This window comes from Microcaecilia unicolor, chromosome 9, assembly GCF_901765095.1.
Source record: "Microcaecilia unicolor chromosome 9, aMicUni1.1, whole genome shotgun sequence".
NCBI classification, from domain to species: domain Eukaryota; kingdom Metazoa; phylum Chordata; class Amphibia; order Gymnophiona; family Siphonopidae; genus Microcaecilia; species Microcaecilia unicolor.
The window spans coordinates 48348467-48375685 of record NC_044039.1 but is presented as its reverse complement, the minus strand read 5'-3'; the positions used below and the strand labels follow the sequence as shown (position 1 = coordinate 48375685).

General features: G+C 45.4%; 1 protein-coding gene across 4 annotated transcripts in view; it reads right to left on the bottom strand.

The window, feature by feature from the left end:
- WASHC1 (WASH complex subunit 1) overlaps nt 1–27219 on the bottom strand; it is a 273146-nt gene that overhangs the window by 60560 nt on the left and 185367 nt on the right. For all 4 annotated transcript variants that reach the window (XM_030214831.1, XM_030214830.1, XM_030214832.1 and 1 more), the window contains exons 5-6: nt 15948–16084; nt 6657–6792 (exon numbers count right to left, since the gene is read on the bottom strand). In XM_030214831.1, the coding sequence (XP_030070691.1) occupies nt 6657–6792; nt 15948–16084 (273 nt within the window). The remainder of the gene's footprint in view (nt 1–6656; nt 6793–15947; nt 16085–27219) is intronic.

Genomic DNA, 27219 nt, shown 5'->3' with positions numbered 1-27219 from the left:
GAAGCGAATGACTAAAAGCAGTCCAGAGATAGGCATACCCTCTACACGCTGATAAGCACTAATTGCGCTGTGATGAACCCTTACAGACCAGACTCTGACAAGTGTAGAAGGTATTCAAGCAGGGTCTGTGTAGGACAAGAGAGAGGATCTAGGGCCTTGTTGTCACACCAGATGGCAAACCTCCTCCATTTGAAAGAGTGGCACCTCTTTGTAGAATCTTTTCTGGAAGCAAGCAAGACTCGGGAGACACCCTCTGAAAGACCCAAGGAGGTGAATTCTAAGGTCTCAACATCCAGGCTTTGAGAGCCAGAGACTGGAGGTTGGGATGTAGAAGCGACCCCTCATTCTCAGTGATAAGGGTTGGAAAACACTCCAATCTCCACAGTTCTTCAGAGGACAACTCCAGAAGAAGAGGGAACCAAATCTGACACAACCAGTAGGGTGCAATCAGGATCATGGTTCCGTGGTCTTGCTTGAGTTTCAGCAAAGTCTTCCCTACTAGAGGTATGGGAGGATACGCATACAGAAGGCCTGTTCTCCAATGTAAGAGAAAAGCATCTGACGCTAGGTCTGTCGTGGGCCTGAAACTTGGAACAGAACTGAGGGACCTTGTGATTGATCTGAGTGGCAAAAAGATCCATTGAGGGGGTGCCCCACGCTCAGAAGATCTTGTGGGTGACGCCCATATTCAGCGACCACTCAAGAGGCTGCATTACTGTGCTCAGCCTGTCAGCCAGACTGTTGAATACACCTGCCAGATAAGTGGCTTGAAGTAACATGCCCTGACGGCGTGCCTAAACCAACATCTGGACGGCTTCCTGACACAGCGGGTGAGATCCGTTGCCCCCCTGCTTGTTGGTGTAGTACATCGCAACCTGATTGTCTGTTTGAATCAAGATGATTTGGTTGGACAGCCGATCTCTGAAAGTCTTCAAAGCATTCCAGCTTGCAATTACAGGAGGTTGATCTGAAGACCTTTTTCCTGAAAGGACCAGGCTCCATGAGTGTGAAGCCCATCTGCATGAGCTCCTCACCCCAGGAGGGATGCATCCGTCGTCAGCACTTTTTGTGGCTGAGGAATTTGGAATGGTCATCCCCTGGTCAAATTGGATTGAACTGTCCACCACTGAAGAGAATTCCGAAATTCGGTGGACAGTTGGATCACATCCTCCAGATTCCCTGTAGCTTGACCCCACTGGGAAGCTAGGGTTCATTGAGCTGATCTCATATGAAGATGTGCCATAGGTGTTACATGTACTGAAGAGGCCATGTGCCCTAATAGTCTCAACATCTGCAAAGCTGTGATCTGCTAATATGCTCGAACTATGGACACCAGGGTCAGGAGGTTGTCTGCCCTTGTCTCGGGAAGGTAAGCCTGAGCTGTCGTGTCCAGCAGTGCTCCAATGAACTGCAATTTTTGGACAGGAGTGAGATGGGACTTTGAGTAATGTATTACGAACCCCAGTAGCTCTAGCACCCAAATAGTCATTCGCATGGACTCCAGAGCACCGTCCTCGGAGGTGTTTTTTACCAGCCAATCGTCAAGATAAGGAAACACATGCACTCCCAGCCAGCATAGCAACACTGTGACTACACCAGACACTTTCTAAACACTCTGGGCGCAGAAGCCAAGCCAAAAGGCAGCACACAGTACTGAAAGTGTTGTGATCCCAGCCAAAACTGAAAATACTTCCTGTGAGCTGGAAGTATCGGGATGTGAGTGCAAGCATCCTTTAAGTCCAGAGAGCACAGCCAGTCATTCTGCTGAATCATGGGAAGAAGGGTGCCTTGGGAAACCATCCTGAACTTTTCTTGGACTAGAAATTTGTTCAGGGCCCTTAGGTCTAGGATGGGATGCATTCCCCCTCCCCCCCCCCCCATTTTCTTTTGCACAAGGAAGTATCTGGAATAGAATCCCAGCCCTTGTTCCCCTGGTGGAACGGGTTTGATCGTTTGGGCCTTTAGAGTACCTGCTTGTGCTGGAAGCTGTAAGAATGAGCTCCCGGGGGGTAATTTGGAGGTTTGGATTCCAGATTGATGGTGAATCCTAACCGGACTATTTGAAGAACCCACCTGTCGGAGGTTACAAGAGGCCACCTTTGATGAAAAATATTAACCTCCGTCCAACCGGTAAGTTGTCTGGCACGGGCACTTTTACTGAGTCTAAGCTTATTTGGAGCCAGTCAAAAGCCTGTCCCTTTTGCTGGGGAGCAGCAGGGACCTTAGGTGCATGCTGTTGACGAGAACGAGCGCGCTGGGACTGAGCCTGGGTAGGCTGCCAGGAAGCCGGAGTGTACCAATGCCTAGCATAAGAATAAGGAGCACTCCTCTTCCCCATAAAATATCTCCTAGATGAGGTTGTAGCAGAAGGCGCCTGGTGGGAGAGAGAATCCATAGCATCATTATGCTTCTTGATCTGATCAAGATCCTCTACTTTCTCACCAAAAAGGTTGTCCCCCTGGCAAGGTACATCCGTCATCCACTGCTGGACCGAATGATCCAGGTCACAGACACGCAGCCATGAGAGTCTGTGCATCACTATACCTTGAGCAGCGATTCTGGATGCCACATCAAAGGAGTAGTAAGCATCCCGGCCAGGAATTTATGACACGCTTTATGCTGCCTGACCACCTGGCGAAAAGGCTCGGCCTGCGCCAGAGGGAGGGCATCAACCAAGCTAGACAGCTGCCTCACCGTATTACGCACATGTACGCTCGTGAAGAGCTGGTAGGACTGGATAGAGGCAGCGAGCATAGCGGCCCAATACGTCTTCCTCCCAAAAGAATCCAAAGTTCTAGTTTCTCTGCCGAGGCATAGTCCCTAATACTCTTGGCTCTTTTGAGGGCGGAGTCCACCACCATGGAATTGTGGGGTAACTGAGACCTCATCAACCCAGGCTCATCGTGGATCCGATACTGGGAATCAGCTTTCTTCGGGATCACAGGACCAGACAGAGGGAACGACCAGTTCCGCATAAGGACTTCCTTCAGTACCTTATGTAGAGGAGCCGTCACAGCCTCCTTAGGTGGAGAAGCATAGTCCAGGACCTCGAGCATCTCAGCCATGGGCTCATCCTCAACCTCTATAGGCAATGGAATAGCCGTAGCCATTTCCCAGACAAAAGACGTGAAGGAAAGACTCTCAGGAGGAGACAGTCTCCTTTCAAGCAGAGGGAAAGGTTCAGAGGAAATCCCATAAGACTTATTGGAAGAAAAGTATCTGGGATCTCCCTCTGACTCCCACGAACGCTCTTCTTCAGTATCGGATAATACCTCTCTTAGGGAACTCCGAGACTGAGCCTGCCTTGAAACCGAGGATCGACGTCCTCGATGGTGATGTTGAGAGGTCGACGCCCATATGGACTGCGGCGAAGCTTCCTCCACCAACGTCAAAGGGGAGTCGATCTGGGTGGCAGCCGACACTGGCGCCGCAAGTGGCACCAAGGACGGAGACCTCACCACAGGCGAAGGGCCGGACGCTGCTGTAGTAGGTGGTACGGAATGCCCAAGCACCCCTGACACCGACGCAGATTGGCGCAGCAGTCCTTCCAGAAGCTCTGGAAGCAGGGCCTGGATGTACTCATCGAGAGCAGCCATTGGAGAAGGCTGTGGGGTTGGCGGAACAGCCGGTGGCAGAATCTGCTGAGGCTCAGGTGCAGGTACCGGACTGCTAAGAGACCGTTGCATCAGCACCTCCCATATAGAGGGGAAGCGGCAACACTTCCTGCGCCAACACTTCCTGGGTGCCGAATCCCTTGGCACCCCGCAGCTCCTGGCACCGTGTGTAGGAGATCGATGATGGTGCTTCTTCACCTTCGCTCGATGCCCGTCATCGAGACTCCTCGGTACCGACGAGGATGACATGGAATCCTGACGTCTCCTTGGGGTCGGGTCCGATGATGGTCAGTCCCAGGAGGCCTTCATAGCAGGAGGCCTCGAAGCAAGTGGAGACCAACTCAATGCCTCACTGCTCCCAGCGAGAGTTGGTCTCTCAGCAGCCATTACCTCTGCTCCTAATATATATGCCTCCCTCGATGTCGACAACCCGGTACCGATGTTGAAGGCCCGGACCGAGCCCCAAAAAGTTTCTCTCGCTGGGCTTCTAGAGCCACTTGGGTCCGTTTCTTCATACGAAGACACAGACTACAAGCAGCTGAGCTGTGGTCAGGCCCAAGGCACTGGATACACAGAGAATGGGTATCGGTACCTGAGATGGTCCGGTTGCACCGAGTACAATGTATGAAGCCACTGGGTGTCTGTTAGGTTCTCAAGGCAGAAACTAGATTCGTGAGCCCTTGGACCACTGCCGTGGAGCGGCAGTGGCAGGCAAAATCACCCCCAAACCAGAGACAAGGCAGAACAGGACTGGAACCCCAGACTGGAGTTGCAGCTGAGGCAAACAAGCTGGAACAGGCAGAGCAGGATCAGATAGACTTCACCTGCGCTTGACCGCCGTTCCCCAGGAGTTGAGCCCCTGGGTGCAGGCGGCCGGCAGGACTTACCGGACAGGGCAGGAACTGGATACCAAGTAGGCTGAACAGGGACTGAGGGTCAGAGGGGAAAGGAATATAAATGGGAAGGCAGAAAACTGGGCTAGGACTCACAGACGGACAATATAACACTAAGCAGGAAGTGGACAGGCTAAAAGACAAGAACTGAAAGCTGCCAAGCAGCCACTGAAAAGGGGTACAAAGACAGGTAACAGCAAGGACTGAGAGCTGCCAAGCAGCCACTAGGGAAAAACATTGACAGACAAGAGAGCAAGAACAGAAAGCTGCCAAGCAGCCACTAAGAAGGGAACTAGCAGTAAAAGCTAACAGCTAACTACACACAGAATAACCAGGGACCTGACAAGGAAATACAAACAGGAGACAAGACTAGAAAACCAGCAACAAAGTATAAGCTAACTACACAAAGACTAGACTAGAACCAGGCAAGGATTTCAGACAAGAAACAGAATAACCAGAAGTGCAACAGAGCACACCAATGTACCAGGGACCTTAGACAATGCAAAGGCAAACACAGAAGTTTCCAGGTGGTTAATAAAGCCCATCAGCAGCTGAAGTTCAAGCTGCAGGAATTACAAGGCAGCTCCGGGTGCTATGCAGGCACAAACAAGAGAAGCAAGTCTGGCAGCCCGGAAGATCCGGACCGGACTGGGCTGAAGTCTGGAACGTGTGACAGTCCATAGCAGCCACCAGTTCTGGCCACCAGAGGGAGAGGTGAGCACAGACAAGGAAACAGACACCATTGTGACAGTGTCTTTGATGACATGGAAGGAAAAGCGGCCTCGGCGAAATCAAAAGATGTGATTTTGCCAAAATGAAAGGGGCACAAAAAGAGAGGGAAACCAAGGAAGACTCCTTTCCCCTGCCTCAACGAGGAGCACAGAAGGAACCTGCCGCAACTCATCGTGGAAAAAGAAAAACTGAGGTACGTGCTTGCGTGGCAGGCGGGAAGTCAGTCTGCACATGTGTAGTGCACGCACACCAGAAGAATCTGCCAAAACATTTTTGTTTTTGCTGTTGCAAAATGCTGATTCCCGGGCCAACGTGGACGTTGACCCACTTGTGAGAATAAGCAGCCTGCTTGTCCTCGGAGAAAATATTATTAATCACCCTTGATATCAAATGATTACCACTATCATATTCCTGAATGTCAAGGGTTTTAACAATCCTATCAAGAGGAAACAAATAATGAACTCCTTGACCAAACATTCCCCGGATATTGTTTTTTTTTTTTTTTTCTTCAAGAAACATACCTATCAGAGTATGAATTCAAATTAAAAACTAACTGGTCTCTCCTTCCCCCTTTTTTTGCAACTGATGGTTAAAAAAAAATGGTGTTGCCATCATCATCAGAAATAGAGCTGATATTAAGTTGCGTAAATATGATAAAGATTCTATAGGGAAATGGGTCAAGGCATCAGTGACTATAGATGATAGACCTTTGACTTTGTTAAATGTATAAGCTCCAAACACTGATTGCCCTGATTTTTTTTAACACTATTGCAGACCATTACATCTGAAGGCGATATTGGAATTAGAAAAGGTACAGAGAAGGGCGACAAAAATGATAAAGGGGATGGGCCGACTTCCCTATGAGGAAAGGCTAAGAGGCTAGGGTTCTTCAGTTTGGAGAAAAGACGGCTGAGTGGAGATATGATAGAGGTCTATAAAATAATGACTGGAGTAGAATGGGTAGACATGAATCGATTGTTTACTCTTTCCAAAAAATATTAGGACTAGGGGGAAGACAATGAAGCTACAAATTTTTCTTCGCTCAACATCTAATTAAACTCTGGAATTTGTTTCCAGAGAATGTAGTAAAAGTTGTTAGCTTAGCGGGGTTAAAAAAAGGTTTGGATGGCTCCATCATTAAAGTAAATAGTAATAGGGACAATGACACCCTTGCTAGATTATGTTTATGGAGAAAATAACCCATGGGAAAGAATTTTATCGTGCCCCACCCTCCCATAACAAAGAGGCATATTTTCAAAGCACTTAGCCTCCCAAAGTTCCATAGAAACCTATGGAACTTAGCCTCCCAAAGTGCTTTGAAAATATGCCTCAAAGTCACCTTCAAAATGCCCCACCTTAACCCATGATCCAGGACGTGAGTACTACTTTCCTAACAGTTTGCTTTCTCATGTATTACCTGTCGCTCCAACTGCTCTCGCTTGCTGATAGACAACGGTGCGTCAAACAGTTTCTCTTCAGTCTCCGTTTCCAAGGTCATGTGAGTTTTTGTCACTGCTCCTGCCAGTGGATCCAAGAGAACATACTTCTTGTACCTGACGATAAAAAAACAGCTTCAAAATCATGAATGAAAGACCATATGGGAGAAGAAAATGCCAACAAACCGAAATAAAATCCCTGCATCTGGTAATCTCCGCTCTATATTTCTGTATTTTCACATCTAGTAATTCACCTTGGGTCGTAGGGTAGGTCAGAAAATGGGAAAAACTTTATATATGGACTTCTAAAATGTAAATTTACTGGCATCAGAAAAAGGGGGGGAAAACAAGGCAGAGTAAAGGACATCATATTTTGTTTTACATGTGGCAGAAGCAGTGGTCCTGAGGTGATGACTGGCACAAGGCTGTCACATAGGCAACTGTATGATAAAGAGAGTGAGTGGGAGAGGCTGAGGACAGTGATCATGGAAGTACAAACAAGGCAGTTAATATTGGTGAGTTAGTTGGACTTGACCACCTTGGTGGATGATGCCCTGAGATCAGATAATTGACCTATTTGTCCAGTTATCTTTCTATTATCTCTCTCTCTAAAGAAATAGTATAAATATATTTTTAATTAATAAATAGATTTGCTGTATATCTAGTGGGCCTCCTTTGATTTTTTTCCTAGGTATTATGCAGTACATATATAATTGTGTGCAAAGGTTTAGGAACCCCTGGTCAAACTGTATGTTTCAATAGACGCCCTAGATGAAGAAAAACTGAAAACCCCTACATTGTGTAAAGTTAAACATGACATCTTTCTGCTAGTTTTATTGTGCAATCATTTATTTTTAGTGCTTTATAGATTCAAAAGACTGTATAAAGCACTAAGATAAATGGTGAATGGTAAACATAAAAGTCTGTGCATTCTTTCAGTGAGTACTTTGTAACAAGTAACAGTCTCTATATACATCACTCTTCTTGCTTTAGAAATTTCTTCTCACTCTTCCATGCAGAACTCTTCCTGCTCAGAAATATTCTTATTCCTTGCATGTACTATATGCTTGAGATTTCCCCTTCAGGTTTTCCCCACAGTCTGAGGACTTAAGGCCATTCCAAAACTATCTTTCTTTCTTGGAGTGGAGGAGTGGCCTAGTGGTTAGGGTGGTGGACTTTGGTCCTGGGGAACTGAGTTCGATTCCCGGCACAGGCAGCTCCTTGTGACTCTGGGCAAGTCACTTAACCCTCCATTGCCTGCCGCATTGAGCCTGCCATGAGTGGGAAAGCGCGGGGTACAAATTTTGCAGTATTTTCAGACTTGTCTTGCTGAAACATCTAACCTCTTCTCAGCTTCACAGACTGTGGAACATCAGCTTTTAAGACATGTTGATATTTAGTTGAATCCATTCTTTCTTCTAAAGCTACCTGCAAATTTTTCCTGTGCCACTGGTTGCTTCACAACATCAAAACAGAATTGGTCCACTCCTGTGCTTAATGGCAATGTCTTTTTTTTCTCGCGCGATATCTGGTGTGGTTGTGGCCAGATAGTTCAGTTTTGGTTTTATCAGTCCAAAGCGCTGTATTTGAAAAAGTTTCAGGCTTATCAATTTTTTTTTTTGCATACTGTAGGCCATAAATTTTGTGATTTTTCTGGGAAGGTTTTCTTCTGACCACTCTCCTATGGAGATCATTGTTATATAGGCAACCTTATACCATGGACCTGTGGATAACCACTCCAGTGTCAGCTAATCTTTTCTACAGGTTCTGTTTTGCAGATCTGACTCTCTTTGGGGCGGTTTGTCACATTTTTGTTAGTCTTCCAGATCTTGCCCGGACTCCAGTTTCATGTAACTTGCATTTCTTTCCAATGTTGCTGGTAGTTGAAATTACTTGCTGGAAGCATTTAGAGATTTTTTTTTTGTTGTTTTCTTTTACAGATTATCAATATTCAAATATAACACTAGAGAAAAGAAAATATAATCCACTATCAGGAAATTACATCATCTTCCAGAAAGAGCAAAAAAAAAAAAAGGGGGGGGGGGATTTACATAGTGGAGTATGACAAAACCACATTAATATAAGGTTAAAAAATGGGGGGGGGGGGGGCACACAAGAAAGACAAAAGATCTGGGACAAAAACTTCTATTATAGTAAACCAAGGAAAATTCTTTAAAAATTGACATTTCTTTTTCTTTATTATTTCTAGCAAGCATTTAGAGATTTTTTACAGCCTTCCCTTGCTTTATAAGAATAAATTTTCTTCATGTTCACCTATGTTTGCAGAAGCCCATGGCTGTTGAAAGTAGACAAAACAATCACAAGCTGAGACCTTCTTAAAGTACTTATTTTCAATCTATTAAAATCAGACATTAGGAACTAAAATATGGAGAAAGATGCGTGTTTAACTTTATACCATGTAGAGCTGTGTCAGCTTCCATTCATTTAAGGATTCAGTCAAACACACAACTTGACCAAGGATGTCCAAATTATTGCACATAGCTGTAGCACAAGATGCTTTATATAGTTATGGTTATCTCTCTTTGATGGAATTGCTCTCTAACCTCTGAATTAAAAAAAAAAAAAAAAGCTAGAATCATCAAGATGTTCTTCCCACATTATTGATTTATGTTAATGGGTAATGTATTTGATAAGAATATAATAGCCATACTGGGTCAGACCAATGGTCCATCTAGCCCAGCATCCTGTTTCCAACAGTAGCCAATCCAGGTCACAAGTACTTGGCAGAAACCCAAATAGTAGCAACATTCCATGCTACCAATCCAAGGGCAAACAGTGGCTTCTCCTTGTCAGTCTCAATAACAGACTATGGACTTTTCCTTGGGAACCTGTCCAAACCTTCTAAACCCAGATACATTAATCACTGTTACTACATCTTCTGGCAAAGAGCTCCAGAACTTAACTATTTGTTGAATGAAAAATATTTCCTTTTATTTGTTTTAAAAGTATTTCCATGTAGAACAATCCTTTGAAGGAGCACATTAAGAGGACCCACCGGTAAATATTGTTGGGATAATACACTGAGTAAAACACGAGTTATAAATATTGGAGTTTCATATAAAAGTTTATTGTTAATAGTTATGCAACTGCACAGTAATTATACATGTACACATTATAGATATAGGAGTAGACAAGAAGGAAGGGATAGGGGAGAAAAGTTTGGAAAACATTGATGATGGACATTTCAGGTTTAGTAATATGTACTAGACTTTGCTGTTATACGATTTATATTGACTGAGATGGAATTGTATACCATGTGACCTCATCAATAAAAAATTGTTGAAACATAAAAAAGTATTTCCATGTAACTTCATTGAGGGGTCGCTTTTACCAAGCTGCAGTACAAAGGGCCCCATTCTAGTGGCAGGGGCTGATTTTGCCACACTCTGAGGCCCTTTTTACCACAGCGGGTAAAAAAAGACTGAAAATAGCTATGGTTATAGGGTAAGATTGCTCTTACCGTGCAGCCATGCGAGGGGGAGCACTTACTGCCACCCACTGAGGTGGTGGTGAAAGCTCCTGTGCTAACCTGGCAGTAACCTGGTAGCATGCTGCGCTAAAAAATACAGCCCGATTTCCTCTAGCATGGGGAATGGCGAGCGCCAGGGCTGTAACTAACACCAGTGCCCGTGTTGGGCCAGAGGTAGCTCCAGATTAGCATGCTGCATTGCTTTGTAAAAGGGTCTCTGAGTGTCCCCTAGTCTTTGTACTTTTTGAAGGAGTAAAAAAATAAATAAATAAAAAGATTCACTTCTACTCATTCTATACCACTCAGGATTTTGTAGACCCCAATTATATCTCCCCTCAGCTGTCTCTTTTCCAAGCTGAAGAGCCCTAACCTCTTTATCCTTTCTTCATAAAAGAATCTTTGAATCTTTTTTAATTCCACTACATCTTTTTTAAAATACGACAACCAAAATTTAATAAAATACTCAAGGCGAGGTTGCAACATGGAGAGATAGAGGAATTATAGTATTCTCAGTCTTATTTACCATCCCTCCCTTTCCTAATAATTCCTAGCATCCTGTTTGCTTTTTTGGCCACCGCCACATACTGGGCAGAAGATTTCAGCATATTATCTACAATGACACCAAGATTAAAAGATCTTTTTCATGGTTGCTGACCTCCAAGGTGGACCCTATCATCAGGTAACTATGATTTGGATTGCTCTTCCCAATGTGCATTACTTTGCATTTGCCCACATTAAATTTCATCTGCCATTTGGATGCCAATCTTTCAATTTCTGTGATACAAAGCTGTTTATATATTATATATATTTTTCGTTGCATTTGTATCCCACCTTATCCCACCTCTTTGCAGGCTCAAAGTGGCTTACAATACATCATGAGTAGTGGAAGAGTGTTAGTAATATAAACATTTAGTATTGCATGATCTTGGTTAGTATGATGATAAAAACAAAGTAGTAGTATACAAGCAGATTTTAAGAAACAGTTCTGAAATTAAATAGGCAAGTTGTGTAGTGTATATTCACTTGGGTTGGTCTTTTTGGTATGCTCTTTCAAAGAGATCGGTCTTCAGTAATATGCGGAAGTTCGTTCTTTCATAGATTGATTTCAAGTTGCGCGGCAGTGCGTTCCATAACTGTGTGCTCAAGTACAGTAGGTGAAGTTTGACACGTGCATTGATTTGTATTTCATTCCTTTACAACTGAGGAAGTGCAGATCAAGGAATGTGCGGGATGATCTTCTGGCATTCCTAGGTGGTAAGTCTATTAGGTCAGACATGTAAGCTGGTGCATCTCCATGGATAATTTTGTGAAGTAGTGAACATATTTTGAACGTGATGCGTTCCTTAAGTGGAAGCCAGTGTAATTTTTCTCGTAAGGGCTTGGCACTTTCAAATTTTGGTTTGCCAAATATGAGTCTAGCTGCAGTGTTTTGGGCTGTCTGGAGTTTCTTGATTATTTGTTCTTTGCAGCCGGCATATAGTGCGTTGCAATAGTCTAAATGACTAAGCACTAATGATTGTACTAAGTTACGGAAAACACTCCTTGGGAAGAAAGGTCTTATTCTTTTTAGTTTCCACATTGAGTGGAACATCTTCTTGGTTGTGTTTCTCGCTTGGTTCTCTAGTGTTAGGTGTCAATCAATGGTGACTCCAAGAATTTTTAGGGTTTTTGAAATAGGAAGGTTTAGAGTTGGTGTGTTGATGGCGGTGTATTCTTTCTTGTTGTGTTGGGAGGTTAGTATTAGGCATTGGGTCTTTTCTGCATTGAGTTTCAGCCGAAATGCGTCCGCCCATGAATGCATGATTTTGAGGCTTTGGTTGATGTCATTAGAAATTTCTTTTAGGTCTTGTTTGAATGGGATGTAGATCGTTACGTCATCCGCATAAATGTATGGACTGAGGTTTTGATTTGATAGTAATTTTGCTAGGGGTATCATCATTAAGTTGAATAGAGTCAGCGAGAGGGGGGGATCCTTGTGGTACTCCGCATTCAGGTACCCATGCGGCTGAAGTGGTCGAGTTAGAAGTTACTTGGTATGACCTTGCGGTTAGGAATCCCTTGAACCACTGGAGGACGTTGCCTCCGATTCCGAAGTAATCAAAGATGTGTAGTAAGATTCCGTGGTCTACCATGTCAAAAGTGCTTGACATGTCAAATTGTAGAAGTAGTATGTTCTTACCAGATGTAATCGTTTGTTTGAATTTAGACATGAGGGTTACTAATACTGTTTCGGTACTGTGGTTAGACCTAAACCCTGATTGGGAATCGTGGAGTATAGAAAATTTATCTACATAGTTTGTAAGTTGCGTAGTCACCAACCCTTCGGTTAATTTGGTTATTAAGGGATTAGATGCTACCGGTCTATAGTTAGTTAGTTCACTAGTGCTCTTCTTTGTGTCTTTGGGTATGGGGGTGAGTAAGATGTTTCCTTTTTCCTTCGGGAAGAATCCATTTTGTAGCATGTAATTCAGGTGTTTCGTTATATCGTTTATGAATTGTTAAGGGGCAGATGTCATCAGGTTGTTTGGGCATAGGTCTAGTTTACAATGTGATTTGGCAAATCTTTTGAGCGTTTAGGAGATGATGTTCTCTGATAGTATCTCGAAGTTGGTCCATGTCCTGTCCGTTGGATGAATGCCAGGGGCTGGGTCTAGGCAATTAAGGAGTTCAGTATAGTCGGTGGTGCTGACAGGTATTTTAAGTCGTAGTTGTACTATTTTTTCGTTGAAGTATTTCGCAAGATTGTCTGCTCCAGGAGTGTCTTTGCTGTTGGTTGTGACTGGTGTGGTGTCTATTAGTTTGCTCACGAGTTGGAAAAGTTTGTGTGTGTCCTTGTAGTTTGGTCCAATTAAAGTTTTGTAGTGTAGTCTTTTGGTTTGTCTTATGGTGTATTTGTATTTTCTTTGGAGTTGTTTCCAGGCTTTTAGTGTGGTGTCGTCTTTCTTTTTAGTCCAAGCTCGTTCTAACCTTCTGACTTGTGTTTTAAGTTTTTTCAATTCTTCATTAAACCATGGTGTTGAATTCTTTCTGTGTGAAGATCTTGTTTGGGTTGGAGCAATGTTGTCTAGTATAGATCTACATCTATTGTCCCATTCTGAGAGGAATTGGATTGTGTCTGTTTTTGTTGTCCATTCATTGTGGTAAATCTGTTGCCAAAATTCTATCGTGTCTATTTTTCCTCTCGTGGAGTAAGTTTTCCGTTCTTGTTTAATCGGTGGTCCTTTTGTTCTCCATTGGAGGGAGATGTTTGCTTTCTAGTGGTCCAATCATGGTGCGGGTGTCCACTTTGTGTCTGTTAACGTAATGTTTGCATTGTGGTTAAAGTTGTGTGTGATGATGTCTAGAGTGTGTCCTTGTCTGTGCGTAGGTTGTGTGTGTGTCCTGTGAAGGTCCCATAAATGTAGGAACTCTACGCATTCTTGTGTACTGGTTGAGTTGAGATCTTCAAGATGTAGGTTGATATCTCCTATTAAGATAAGATTTGAGCTGGAGACACAAGTGTTTGAGATAAAGTCCATGAGGTATGTTTGGGATTCTTGCCAGTTGCCTGGTGGTCTGTAGAGCAAGATTGCGGTAAGGTGTTCTTGCAGGTTTGCATGGTTTATTCTTACCGAAGCGATATATAGGCTATAAAATTTATCTAATCCAGTCCCCTGCCTTCGGGCAAATGGATTTAAACTGTCCCTGAAACACATTAGTGAAGGTATCTACTCTAATTATCCTTGGAGTTAGAGTTATCGCTGAAAGCTCATCTAAATTTTCCCCACTGTAATTCAAACCCATTATTTCTAGTCTTGTCTACATCTAGTAATCATTTTAACTTCCCTTTGGTATTAGTCTTCAGGTTACCCCTGAAGACTAATACCAATTTTTTAAATAAATCCAAACATAGGCAGCAAAATGGGGTGGACCACAGGGGCCATGGCCCAATACATCAACAATTAGAAAGCTTCATAGTGGTGCCAGAAATAGGTTTGTTTTGCCCCTCCAACACAAAGGTGTGTCACAAAACGTCTAGCCATTCGCCTGGGGCTACCCCGCGGCCACTTTGAGGGTCTACCCCAGCACAGCTCAGATCCGTCTGCACCTGCCGTTTGTGCTCTACACTAACTAGAACCCTCCTCCCACCGACTGGGTCCCAACCGCCTCTGGGTGAGTCTCCTGCTCTTAAATTATCCCCAGTGATTTCTAGGTTACTGGGGCCACACTCCCAGTGGTCCCACAGCTCCTAGAAAGCACTCACAGACGCAATACACAAACCAACAGATTTCTTAGTCAGTCCAAACAAGCAGCGGAAATAAACTAAAAATGTTTATCGTCATGAAAAAAAATTAGAACAATGAACAGAAAAGGTGAAATCAGCAAAGCAATAACAAGTAACTGAAATATGGATCAATTATAACACTAGCTAAACATTTGTATGCTACCTATATAGTACCTGGGGAGATCAGGACATATGGCTGCTCACAAGTTACCAAATATAACTGTTTATATGGCCTCAACAAAGAGATCTTTTTCTCTCTTCTCCGTGGCTAAGACTGGAGAAAAAAAGCCAGTACATTCTAGATGAACTGAGCTCCTGGGCCAATCAGAGCCCAGAACAACAAATTTTAAAAGTAGCTGGCCACATCACTGCAGGTTACCTCTTATCTGTATTAACTGAAGGAGGAACTGTCAGTTCTCTGTAACAGCTTTAAACATAAACATGCACCATCTGCTGGTAGAACTAGAAAAATACATTTCAAGAATTAATTAAGGCAGTTTTACAGGCTTAAAAACCCATTGTTTTGTCACAGTGTTCCACTGCCCCTGAATCTAAATCTCTACATGCAATCATAAGCAGCAAGTTAAGATGGGCCTATGATGCATGAACTCTACCACCAAGCTGGAACATAGGTTCAGCTCCACCAGTGTTTGAGCTTTAGGCTGACAGAGGGAGAAGCAGTAGAAACCTCTAATACCAAGTTTCCTCCTCCACACCTTGTCCCCATCACCATCTGATTCATGATCCTTGCACAACACCATTACCTTATTTTTGCTTTTCTGGGTTGGCAGGAGAAGGGAACTGTATTAATGTATATAACCATCTCTAGCAGATGGTTTCAATTTCCTACCATAAGCCATACTTGTCCTGTAATACATGACAGATGAGGCTACACAGAGTTATGAAAAAACATTCTCCTCCTGTCTGTAAAGAAGAAGGAAACATGAGACCTGGACCCAGAATATAGGCTAGCACCACCAAAATTTGTACAAATCTAATTTCTATGTAATCTAATAATGGTATTCATATCAGGTGCAGTAGATTTATCTTTAATAATGTGTGTCTCTCTCCTAATTGCAGACTCCATAATTGGTAAAAAAACAAAACAAAACACACTTACAATCCCAATTCCATCTTACATAGGTCTATAATGGAACTGGAGAATCTTTTAAGTTCAATTCTTGTCTTCATGATATAAAAGTTCAGATCCTATTATACATGTGAGTTTCTCTAATTCAGATAAATATGTCTCTACTAAAAGTCTTTAATGCTTCTTTAGTGGAGGAGTGGCCTAGTGGTTAGGGTGGTGGACTTTGGTCCTGAGGAACTGAGTTCGATTCCCGGCACAGGCAGCTCCTTGTGACTCTGGGCAAGTCACTTAACCCTCCATTGCCCCATGTAAGCCGCATTGAGCCTGCCATGAGTGGGAAAGCGCGGGATACAAAATGTAACAAAAAAAAACAAAAAACTGATGGACATGTGAAATGGAAATCATTTTTTTTATGTTGAGCTGCTTACAAGTTTTCTGTAGTATTAAACAACAGCAGGGAGCTGACAGAGTTGATATTCCTAGGTAGACTGCCCAAGCCTCCTTCTGCTTCATCATCTTCATGGACTTGTGTGTTCACACAAACAGGAAAGTACTTAAGCTTCTCCTGGAAAAACAAACAAACTAATTAGATGGGGTACTGGTAACACACCACTACACAAAGGATACAAAGATCCCGGATGTAGCCAGGGCCACATTAGTTGGGAATATCATATAGTTTATGCTTGTCTCTTATGTTTAAACAATTTTATTACATTTTTTTATCAGATATAATAAGTTGACGAAAACAAAGAACCCCCCCCCTTACCCATCACACTACTCCATACCAAAATATATCCCCCTCCCCTCCACTTAAGAAAGGAAGGCAAAAGCCACCAGCAACCTGGTTTCTTATGGCCCAAGGTGTCAAAATGAAAACAATTTCAGCAATGAAAACCTAACCCAAACTGCCCCTCCTCACCTCACCCTCTAACATGCCCTAGAACAGGGGTAGGCAACTCCGGTCCTCGAGAGCCGCAGGCAGGTCAGGTTTTCAGGATATCCACAATGAATATGCAGGAGATAGATTTGCAAGCACTGCCCCCATGGTATGCAAATCTATCTCATGCATATTCATTGTGGATATCCTGAAAACCTGACCTGCCTGCGGCTCTCGAGGACCGGAGTTGCCTACCCCTGCCCTAGAATGATCTTACTACTGGGTGGCTAAAGTACCAATGGAATCCTTCCACTTCTATAATTATAAGAAATTCAAAATTAGACTCCTTTCCACATTAGACATTTATTGAATATAGCAATCCCAAAAGTAAAAAATAGTTGCAATACCCCAACATTCTTTGTTCTCCCAAAATCATCACAACACACCCACAATGCATATACCCTGCATAACATCCAGACACAATACACTTCACCAAAGGAATAACAACCAAAATAACGGAAGAATTAATACACGCCAACAAACTCAACACAAAGAAAAGACAAGACACAGCAAACCCAAATACCAAGAGGACAGACAACTGATAAACTTCCTTGTTCGTGAGTGATTTTCTGGTTACTCACGCCTTGATATAGCACTTCTCTAGTGAAACTATGGCCACAGTCAGCGTGCTGAACCAATGACTCACACATTTCCCTGCACTAGCACTTGAAAGCTAAGTTTGGACTTGATTCTTTCATGTTTTATTTGGATCCCTCATATACTCTGTGGAGATAGCATTTATGTATATCAAAGGGTTTTGTGCCTATGACGAAAAATATACCCATATACATACATAAAAACTCCACCCTTGTTATTAACCTATAACTATTGGGTTGGAGGTTGGGCTTGAATCAGATGCCTTTTCCCTTACCCTTTTCAAACAATACGAATGCACCTCACAGAGTTATAGTTGTTGTGTTCGTTTGAGAGTTTTCTTTTGCCAATTACCTTGAGAGTTATATTTATATGACTGGATTTGGTACTCTCTTCCCTTTCATTGGTGATATATAACTGGTCATTCAAAACATCTCCCCATGATACTATTGGGAAAAATATTGCACATCATCCGCATAAAAGCGATAACAAATCTCCAGATCCCGGAAAACTTTACTGTTTAATATATTTTTGGGTAATGTAGAGAATGCTGAACCCTGAGGTACTCCACAGTCAACTTCAGTTGAAGCTGAAACCTGAGAACCGCTCCGGACAATAAACCATTGAAGATCTTGTCCTAACTCTTTTAGTGTATCAATCAACAAATCTAAATCTACAGAGTCAAGAGCTCCAGCAAAAGAAACAAGACAGAAGCAAATTTTATTATCCATATTTCTCTTTAAATAATCAACAGTTGAGATTAATAAAGTCTCAACACTATGAGCTCTTCTAAATCCATATTGAAATGGATCCAACCCATCTACCCTTTCCACAAAATCATCAAGCTGCTTTACCTTCTCAATGATTTTTCACAGAAAAGGGACAGTTGATATTGGTCGATAATTACTCAGATCAGCAGGATCCAAATTAGCTTTAATAACAGTTTCACAGTAACTTTTTTTTTTTGTTTGTTACATTTGTACCCCGCGCTTTCCCACTCATGGCAGGCTCAATGCGGCTTACATGGGGCAATGGAGGGTTAAGTGACTTGCCCAGAGTCACAAGGAGCTGCCTGTGCCTGAAGTGGGAATCGAACTCAGTTCCTCAGTTCCCCAGGACCAAAGTCCACCACCCTAACCACTAGGCCACTCCTCCACTCCACTTGTTTACATAAGTCTGGAAACATACCTTCACACAATGATTTATTCACAATCAATCTAACTGATGGATACACTTTATATGCTAAATCTCGCAACACACCCAATGGACATGGATCATGCAAAGATTGTGCTGGTGTTATTGACTGTATTATGGCTTCAACCTCATTATCAGTCACTAACTGAAACATAGAACAATTCAAAGAAACTCCAGACTGCCCAAAACACAGCAGCCAGGCTGATATTCGGTAAATCACGATTTGAAAGTGCCAAACCCCTCTGAGAAAAACTGCACTGGCTACCGATCAAAGAATGTATCACCTTCAAAATCTGCATCCTGGTCCACAAGATTATCTACGGTGAAGTCCCAGGATACATGACGGACCTCATTGATCTACCAACCAGAAACATGAACATACCTAAATCTCCACTATCCAAACTGCAAAGGACTCAAATACAAAGCAACCTACGCATCCAGCTTCTCCTATATAAGAACACGACTATGGAACACACTGCCAAAAGCTGTGAAAACAATCTACGGCCATCTAAACTTCAGGAAATCACTAAAAACCACCTGTTCAATAAGGCATACCTCACCGACCCAACATAAAGGCCTAAACTCTGCAACACAGCAAAACCAAAGATCGTACCAGACACTTTATAACCTTCCCTATCTTCAACCCTAATTGTACCCGAAACATATCTACCTTAGTGACCACATCACCTTGTATTTGTTCCTCTACCGGACTTGTTGAACGCCTTCACGGTACTATGTAACCCACATTGAGTCTGCAAACAGGTGGGAAAATGTGGGATACAAATGTAACAAATAAATAAAATAGATATTCTCTGTTGAACCTGTAAGTTCACCCTCTTTCAATTTCCTCACTTTTCCACATACAAATTTCAAAAATGCATCTGCATCAAATCCTTCAACAGATTCTTAACTCTAATATCCATGTAACAAAAAGTTCACAGTTTGATACAACTCCCTAGGTCTACTTAATGCCCCTGCCACGTTTTGTTGAAAATATGCATTTTTTAAGTCCTCACACAACCAAGTGTATTCAAGCAATCAAATCTTATACCCATCACAATCATCCACATCTTTACTTTTACGTCATTTCCTCTCAGCATGTTGTAACTGAGCTCTCACTTTCACAAGGACATGAACAATAGTCCTTTTTCAATTTAATCTCTTTCTTTTGGCCCAACAATATCCAAAGCTTCCTCCAAAGAATTCACCCACACATCTGCCATCTTATCTTTCTGCCATCAGCTTGTAAAAATACAGGAGGGTGTGACCACTTAGTTTGTAATTTGATGGACATGAGTCTCCTGAAAGAATATGGTATCAGGAGAGTTGTGACAGAATTTATTTTCTTTTAATAGGACTGTCAAAATCCCTTACATTGAGAGAAATAATATTAACACCCATTAGAATAATAATGTACTGCATTAAAAAAAATGACAGAGTAGTAATATAACCACTGAAGTTAGTATGATAGCAAAATTACAAGAACCCAGGACAGTCATGTGCAAAAAGAGCATTATGTAGGAAAGCATATATAATATGTAACCCCTGGGATAGTGAGGTAAAATGAAAGCAATATAAAGACACTGACTCAGTGAGTGGATGATATCTAAGCAAGCTAGATATCAAGAGTTAACAAAAGGAAAGGCACCAGCAGGAGCTGATAAGGAGAAAAATCATAATTATTGACAATGAATACCATATGCAACAGCATTAAGTCACCTGGAGTGGAAAGGTAAAATTATGTATCATACCTGATAATTTTCTTTCCCTTAATCATAGCCGATCAATCCATAGACTGGTGGGTTGTGTCCATCTACCAGCAGGTGGAGATAGAGAGCAATCTTTTGCCTCCCTATATGTGGTCATGTGCTGCCGGAAATTCCCCAGTATGTCGATATCAAAGCTCCATCCGCAGGACTCAGCACTTAGAGAATTACACCCACAAAGGGACACTCTGCCCAGCTCACCACCGCCGAAGCGGGGGAGGGGAAATATTCCAGCGCACCACCGCCGGGGCGGTGGACAGGAAACCACACCCGCCGACGCGGGGGGGAACTGGCTTATCCTGCTACCGCGGGAGGAGCTGGCTTACCCTAACACCGCCAAAGCGGGAGGGAGCGCCGGCGTAATTTGGTTATCAATCCAGCCACCGCCGAAACGGGAGGAGAGGAAGCAGCAGCTCACTGTAACACAAAATCGTCTCAACTCGAAGAGATTTCAATTGGAAGAACTTGAACACAAGTCCTCGTGAACAGGAAATGAAGACTGAACTTGAACCTGAAATATAACCAGAACACAAACAATACAGATATCTGGGAGGGGCTATGAATTGATCGGCTATGATTAAGGGAAAGAAAATTATCAGGTATGATACATAATTTTACCTTCCCTATCATCAAGCTGATCAATCCATAGACTGGTGGGATGTACCGAAGCCGTACTCACCCAGGGCGGGACATGGAAATCCCTGAACGCAACACTGAAGCCCCAAACTGGGCCTCGGCCTGAGCAGCCACATCCAAGCGGTAATGTCGTGAGAAGGTATGAGCCGACGACCAAGTAGCCGCTCTGCAAATCTCTTCCAAGGAGACCGATCTGGACTCCGCCATCGAGGCTGCTTGTGCTCTAGTAGCGTGTGCCTTCAGCTGAATAGGCGGAATCTTTCCCGCCGCCACATAAGCTGACGCGATCATCTCCTTGACCCAATGTGCCACTGTAGGCTTAGATGCCTGCAGACTCTTACGAGGGCCTGCGAACAGCACGAACAGATGATCCGACTTCCGGAAATCAATGGTCACTTCCAAGTATCTGATGATGACCCGTCTAACATCCAGGTATTTGAGCACAGGGTACTCCTCTGGGTAATCCTCCCTACGAAAGGAGGGTAGGTAAAGCTGCTGATTCACATGGAATCGAGAAACAATCTTGGGCAGGAAGGAAGGCACTTGGCGAATCGATACTCCTACCTCAGTGAATCGCAGGAACGGTTCTCTACACGAGAGCGCCTGGAGCTCGGAAACTCTTCTGGCTGATGTGATAGCCACCAGGAAGACTGCTTTCAATGTCAGGTCCTTCAGCGATGCCCTTGACAAGGGCTCGAAGGGTGGCTTCTGCAAGGTCCGTAGTACCAGATTGAGATTTCACATAGGCACTATCGAGTGCAGAGGGGGCGCAGGTGATTAACTCCTTTGAGAAAGCGTACCACATCCGGCTGTGAAGCCAGGGAAGCCCCCTTCAGACGACCCCTGAAGCAAGCTAGAGCCGCCACCTGGACTTTCAGCGAACTGAGCGACAGGCCTTTCTCCAGCCCCTCTTGCAGGAACGCCAACACTGAAGATATTGGAGCAGTGAAGGGCGATATAGAGCCTGCCTCGCACCACGACGCAAAGGTACGCCAAACCCTGGCGTAAGTGGTTGAAGTAGAGCGCTTCCTCGCTCTCAGCATAGTGGCGATGACCTTGTCTGAGAAGCCCTTCTTCCTCAGCCGCTTCCGCTCAAGAGCCAGGCCGTAAGACCAAAGGGGGAGGGATCCTCCATCACCACGGGACCCTGATGTAAGAGGCCCCGCTCCGCTGGCAGCCGCAGAGGATCGTCCACCGAGAGTCTGACTAAGTCCGCATAGCAGGGACGTCTGGGCCAATCCGGACCCACCAGGATCACCCGGCCCGGATGCTTTGCCACCCGGCCCAGCACCCTGCCCATCATGGGCCAGGGCGGGAACACGTAGAGAAGCTCCTGTGCCGGCCACTGCTGGAGAAGAGCATCGACTCCCAGAGATCGAGGGTCCCGTCCTCAGCTGAAAAAACGCGGCACTTGGCAATTGGCCGAGGACGCCATCAGATCCAGGCTCGGCCGGCCCCAGCGTTTCGTGATGTCCAAGAACGCCCGAGCAGACAGTTGCCACTCTCCGGGATCCAAGGTATGGCGACTGAGAAAGTCCACCTTGACATTCATGACTCCCGCAATGTGGGCCGCCGACAGCTGTTCCAGATTCACTTCCGCCCACAGGCATAGCTTCATGGCCTCCTTGGCTAGAGGGGCACTCCTGGTACCTCCCTGGCGATTGACACAGGCCACAGCCGTGGCATTGTCCGACAGGACCCGTACAGGCCTCAGCACCAGTACCGGGAGAAATTCTAGAAGCGCCAACCGAATGGCTCGGAGCTCCAGAAGGTTGATGGACCATTTCGTCTCTGCAGGAGACCAGAGCCCCTGCGCTGTCCGTCCCAGGCAGTGGGCTCCCCAGCCCATCAAGCAGGCGTCTGTCGTGACGACAACCCACTCCGGGGTCGTAAGAGGCATTCCTGCGGACAGCTTGCCTGGCCTCAGCCACCAGCTCAGCGCCTTCCGCTGGGTCCAAAGAAAGGCGTACGGTGTAATCCTCCGAGACTGGAGTCCACCGCCGCAGAAGAGAGTGCTGTAGTGGTCTCATATGAGCCCTGGCCCAGGGCACTACCTCCATCGTGGCCGTCATGGAGCCCAACAGCTGCACATAGCCCCAAGCCCGAAGAGTAGAGGAGGCTAGGAACTGGCCCACCTGGGTATGAAGCTTGACGCTCCGGTTGTCCGGCAGGAACACTCTGCCCACTTGGGTGTCGAATCAAACTCCCAGATACTCTAGGGACTGAGTCGGTCGCAGCTGGCTTTTCTCCCAGTTGATCCATCCCAGGGAGCTCAGAAGAGCAATGACCCTGTCTGTAGCTCTCCCGCACTCCGCATAGGAAGGGGCTCGGATCAGCCAGTCGTCCAGATAGGGATGGACTTGCACTCCCTCCTTGCGGAGGAAGGCCGCGATGACCACCATTACTTTGGAGAAGGTCCGTGGAGCCGTAGCCAACCCGAACGGGAGGACTCTGAACTGGAAGTGTCGGCCCAGCACTGCAAAGCGCAGAAAGCGCTGAAGAGGCAGCCAGATGGGAATATGTAGGTAAGCTTCCTTGATGTCCAGGGAGGCCAGGAATTCTCCCTTTTTCACCGCAGCTATTATGGAGCAGAGGGTCTCCATCCAGAAGTGCCGAACTTTCAAGGCCTGATTGACTCCCTTGAGGTCGAGAATAGGCCGAGCAGATCCTTCTTTCTTTGGCACCACAAAGTAAATGGAGTAGCGCCCCTTGCCAAGCTGATCTACTGGCACCGGGACCACTGCGCCCAGGCGGATCAGGTTGCTCAAAGTCTGCTGCACAGCAGCTGCTTTGACCTGAGACTTGCAAGGAGAGTTTACAAACCTGTCTCTTAGGGGCCGGCGGAACTCTAGCTTGTAGCCGTCTCTGATGACTTCCAGAACCCAAGCGCCTGAAGTTACCCTGGTCCACTCGCCCAGAAACGAGGACAACCTTCCTCCTATCTGCACTGGGCCATGGACCAGGTCCCCGTCATTGGGTACGCGACCCTGGGGGTGGGCCGGAGAACGAACCTCCGGGGCGGCGGTCCCTACGAAAGGAATGCTGCTTGGGGGAGAAGTTCTGTTTGAAGGAAGCGGAGGCAGAGGAGGCCGACTTGCCCGGGCGATACCGACGGGCTTCCTGGAATCGGCCCTTAGAGGAACCAGGACGGGCACTGCCGGCCCGAGTCCTGACCTCCGGCAACCTCTTGCCCTTGGACGTGCTGAGCTCCGTCACAATCTTGTCCAGCTTGTCCCCAAAGCGCAGCTTGCCTTTAAAGGGCAACTTGGCTAGGCGAGATTTAGAGGCATGGTCAGCAGACCAGTGCTTTAGCCAGAGTCACCGCCGCGCAGAGACTGTCTGAGCCATGCCCTTGGCCGAGGCTCTCAAAACATCATACAGCAAGTCTGCCAAGTAGGCCAAACCCGACTCCAGGATCGGCCATTCCGCCCTCCAGGAAGGGTCCGAGGGGGAAGCCCGCTGCAAAACAGTCAGGCACGCCCTAGCCACGTAGGAGCCGCAAACCGAGGCATGCAAACTCAGAGCGGCCGCCTCAAAGGATGACTTTAAGGCTGCCTCCATTCTCCTGTCTTGGGCGTCCTTCAGGGCAATGCCACCTTCCACCAGCAGCGCCGTTTTCTTAGTCACAGCAGTGATTAAGGAATCTACCGTGGGCCAGACAAAGGCTTCCCGTTCCCCCTCAGGAAGGGGGTACAGACGGAACATAGCCCTGGCTACTTTCAGGCTTGCCTCAGGGGCATCCCATTGCGCTGAAAATTAAGGTCTGCATGGCTTCATGAACGTGGAAGGTTCGAGGCGGGTGCTTCGTTCCCAGCATAATGGCGGAGCCAGTAGAGGCTGAGAGAGAGCCTTCCTCCGGAGAGGCAATCTTAAAAATGCTCATGGCCTGCACAAGCAGGTTGGGCAAATCCTCTGAGCGAAAAAGCCGCGCTGCAGAGGAGTTGTCCGCTCCATCCGAGCGAGGATAAGTCTCTTCCATCGATTCCGCTAAGGATCTCTGGGAGAACTCAGAACTCAGATGTGCCGTCATCCACATCAGAGGAGACCGAGTCCCCCGAGGGTGGAAGATCCACCCGAGGGCGCTTAAGTATAGAGGCCTCATCACCCCGATCAGAGAGGTGGGCAGGGGCAGTGTTCTGCATAAGAAAGGCTTGATGCAGCAGCAAAATGAACTCAGGGGAGAAACCCCCCAGTCTGTGCATTTCTGCAGCCTGTGCCGCGGCCCTAGAGGCGCCCTCCATCTGCGCCCCCAGTAGCGGGGGAGAGGCGTGTTGTGCGTCCAAAATGGCATCCAGCGCGAAACTCCCAGCAGGAGCCGCGCAGGAAGAAGGGCGTTTTAACTTCGCCAACTTCTTACTGTCGCCCGATTCAAGGGTGACCAAGCTGTTAACATCTCCCATCTCGAGGGCGGCCCAAGAAGAAGCTGCCAGAGCCGCGTGGCCGGTCACAACCGGGAGGGCGGCCAGCGGGGGATGGGCGCCTAAGGCGGGAAAGGCCGCCACGCCGGAAAAACCGGTGAACTCTCCCGGTTCCGAAAGGGCGCCCAAAAAGGGCGACTCTACCTTCGATCCCCCCGCTTCCCTGCTAGGCGCGCGAGCGCGTTCCGGGGAGCGTCTTTTCGTGCCCTTGCCATCCGAGGCCATAGCCACGTGGAGACCGTTCGGGGAACCCCCTGCCCGCTAGTAAAAGGTAAAAATTACCTGCTTCTTGCTCCGAGCAGCGACGACTTGTTCCAGTGAGCAGCTGCAAATGGACGTCCTTTTTGAACAAAATTTTTTTTTTTTTTTTTTTTTAACGGAGCCAGCGGGAGGGGGGAGAAAAGGAGGGACCTGGCACCACCAGGTTTGCACTTGCTCACGAAGAGCCCTCAACCCCAGGTACTCAACAAAACCTAAACAATTAGGCTTGGAGACCTAGTCAGAGCTGCTGCTGTGTGACCACATACTTGTACCTGCTGAGATAGAGAACATACTGGGGAATTTCCGGCAGCACATGACCACATATAGGGAGGCAAAAGATTGCTCTCTATCTCCACCTGCTGGTAGATGGACACAACCCACCAGTCTATGGATTGATCGGCTTGATGATAGGGAAAAGATCAATATTAGCTAGCATATGAGAATAGGAAACTGTGCAATAAAGATATACAATTCAAGTTGATCATACCACATCTATAGGACTAGGTAAAAGATATTCAAGAAACACAGCTAGGGTATTTGAGTCTGAGAAATCACTGGCGCATCTGCGCCAGATAGAAGAGTCCGAAGTACGCATTGAGCTCTTTGAGCTTGGGGCGGTATGCCAGAAACTGTTTGTGGGTTTTAGCTGTGTTTTTGTGGAAGGCAAAAGTTGGATGATTTCCCCCTCAAGTTTAACTGGAGCTTTGATCTGAGTGCGCTGCATAATGTCCACCACGTGATTGTAATAAAGCACCAGAAAACAATAGGGCAAGGGTGTGCAGCCCAAGGGCTACTATGAGATGGTACATGATGCGCATGTTCTATTTCGAAGGTGCAATTGAAGTTAAGATCAAGCAGTGTCGGTATGAGCTCTTCCAGGTATTTGATCATATTTGTGCCCTCGGGCGCTCTCAGGGATGCCTAGAAGCCTGATGTTGTTCCTCCTCATCATGCAATCAAGCTCTCTTTCTAGAAACGAGATGTGCTTGCATTGCTTCTGCAAGGATTTAATGTTTTCTTCCGCCGCTGACTGTATCAATACATATTTTAAATTGTTCTAATTCTGACTTTATCGTGGGTATACCCTCTTTTATGTCACCTAAATCCTCCTTGGAATCAGATAACATGTCTTTGAGCAAATGTAGTTCCTCCAAGATGGCCGACAAAGAGGAATCATCAGGCTCGGGAGTTAGATCTTTTTTTGGTGAGAGAGGTTCAATTCTGTCTCTTTTTACCCGATTTACCAGATGCCATGGTAGGTAAGCTGTCACTAGATGAATAATTCTGTTAGGGGATGAGTTGGATGAATGAAGCTGGATGCCTTAATCTGATGCAGAGTCAGCTAGAGCACAACATCGAAACTGTCATCACTCTTGGTGCTTAGCAGCACCGCCATGTCAGAATACTTTGAAAAGCATTTGGAGGATATGATTAACCTAGTAATAGCTTACTCTTTTTCTACAAAAATGTGTTACTTTTTTTTCCTTGTACAGTAGTTCTGAATATAGTGTTTTTCTTATTAGGATTGCTCTAATTTGACAGCAGTTTCTTCCGTCTCCTCTGTTTCCATCCATTTCAGTTGGAAGTTTAATTGTTTTAGAATGCCTGAATGATTTTACATAGAATTTTCATGGAATGAATATTTCTCACTTCAGCAAGAAATCTGAACCCTGTGAGACTGTTTCAAATGAACTATTAAACTTCCTTATTTTCATCTCACAAAACAAATGCATGAAATAAATGCAGAAATAAAAGGGAAGGATCACAGCAGTAGGTAACTGTCAGGCAAGTTAACACCAATGAGCCTCAACTTAACTCAGCATCTTAGCAAATATTTGATAAACCACCCATCAAATAATTCTTCTGAGTGGTTTACAATTTCAATTCAAAGAAG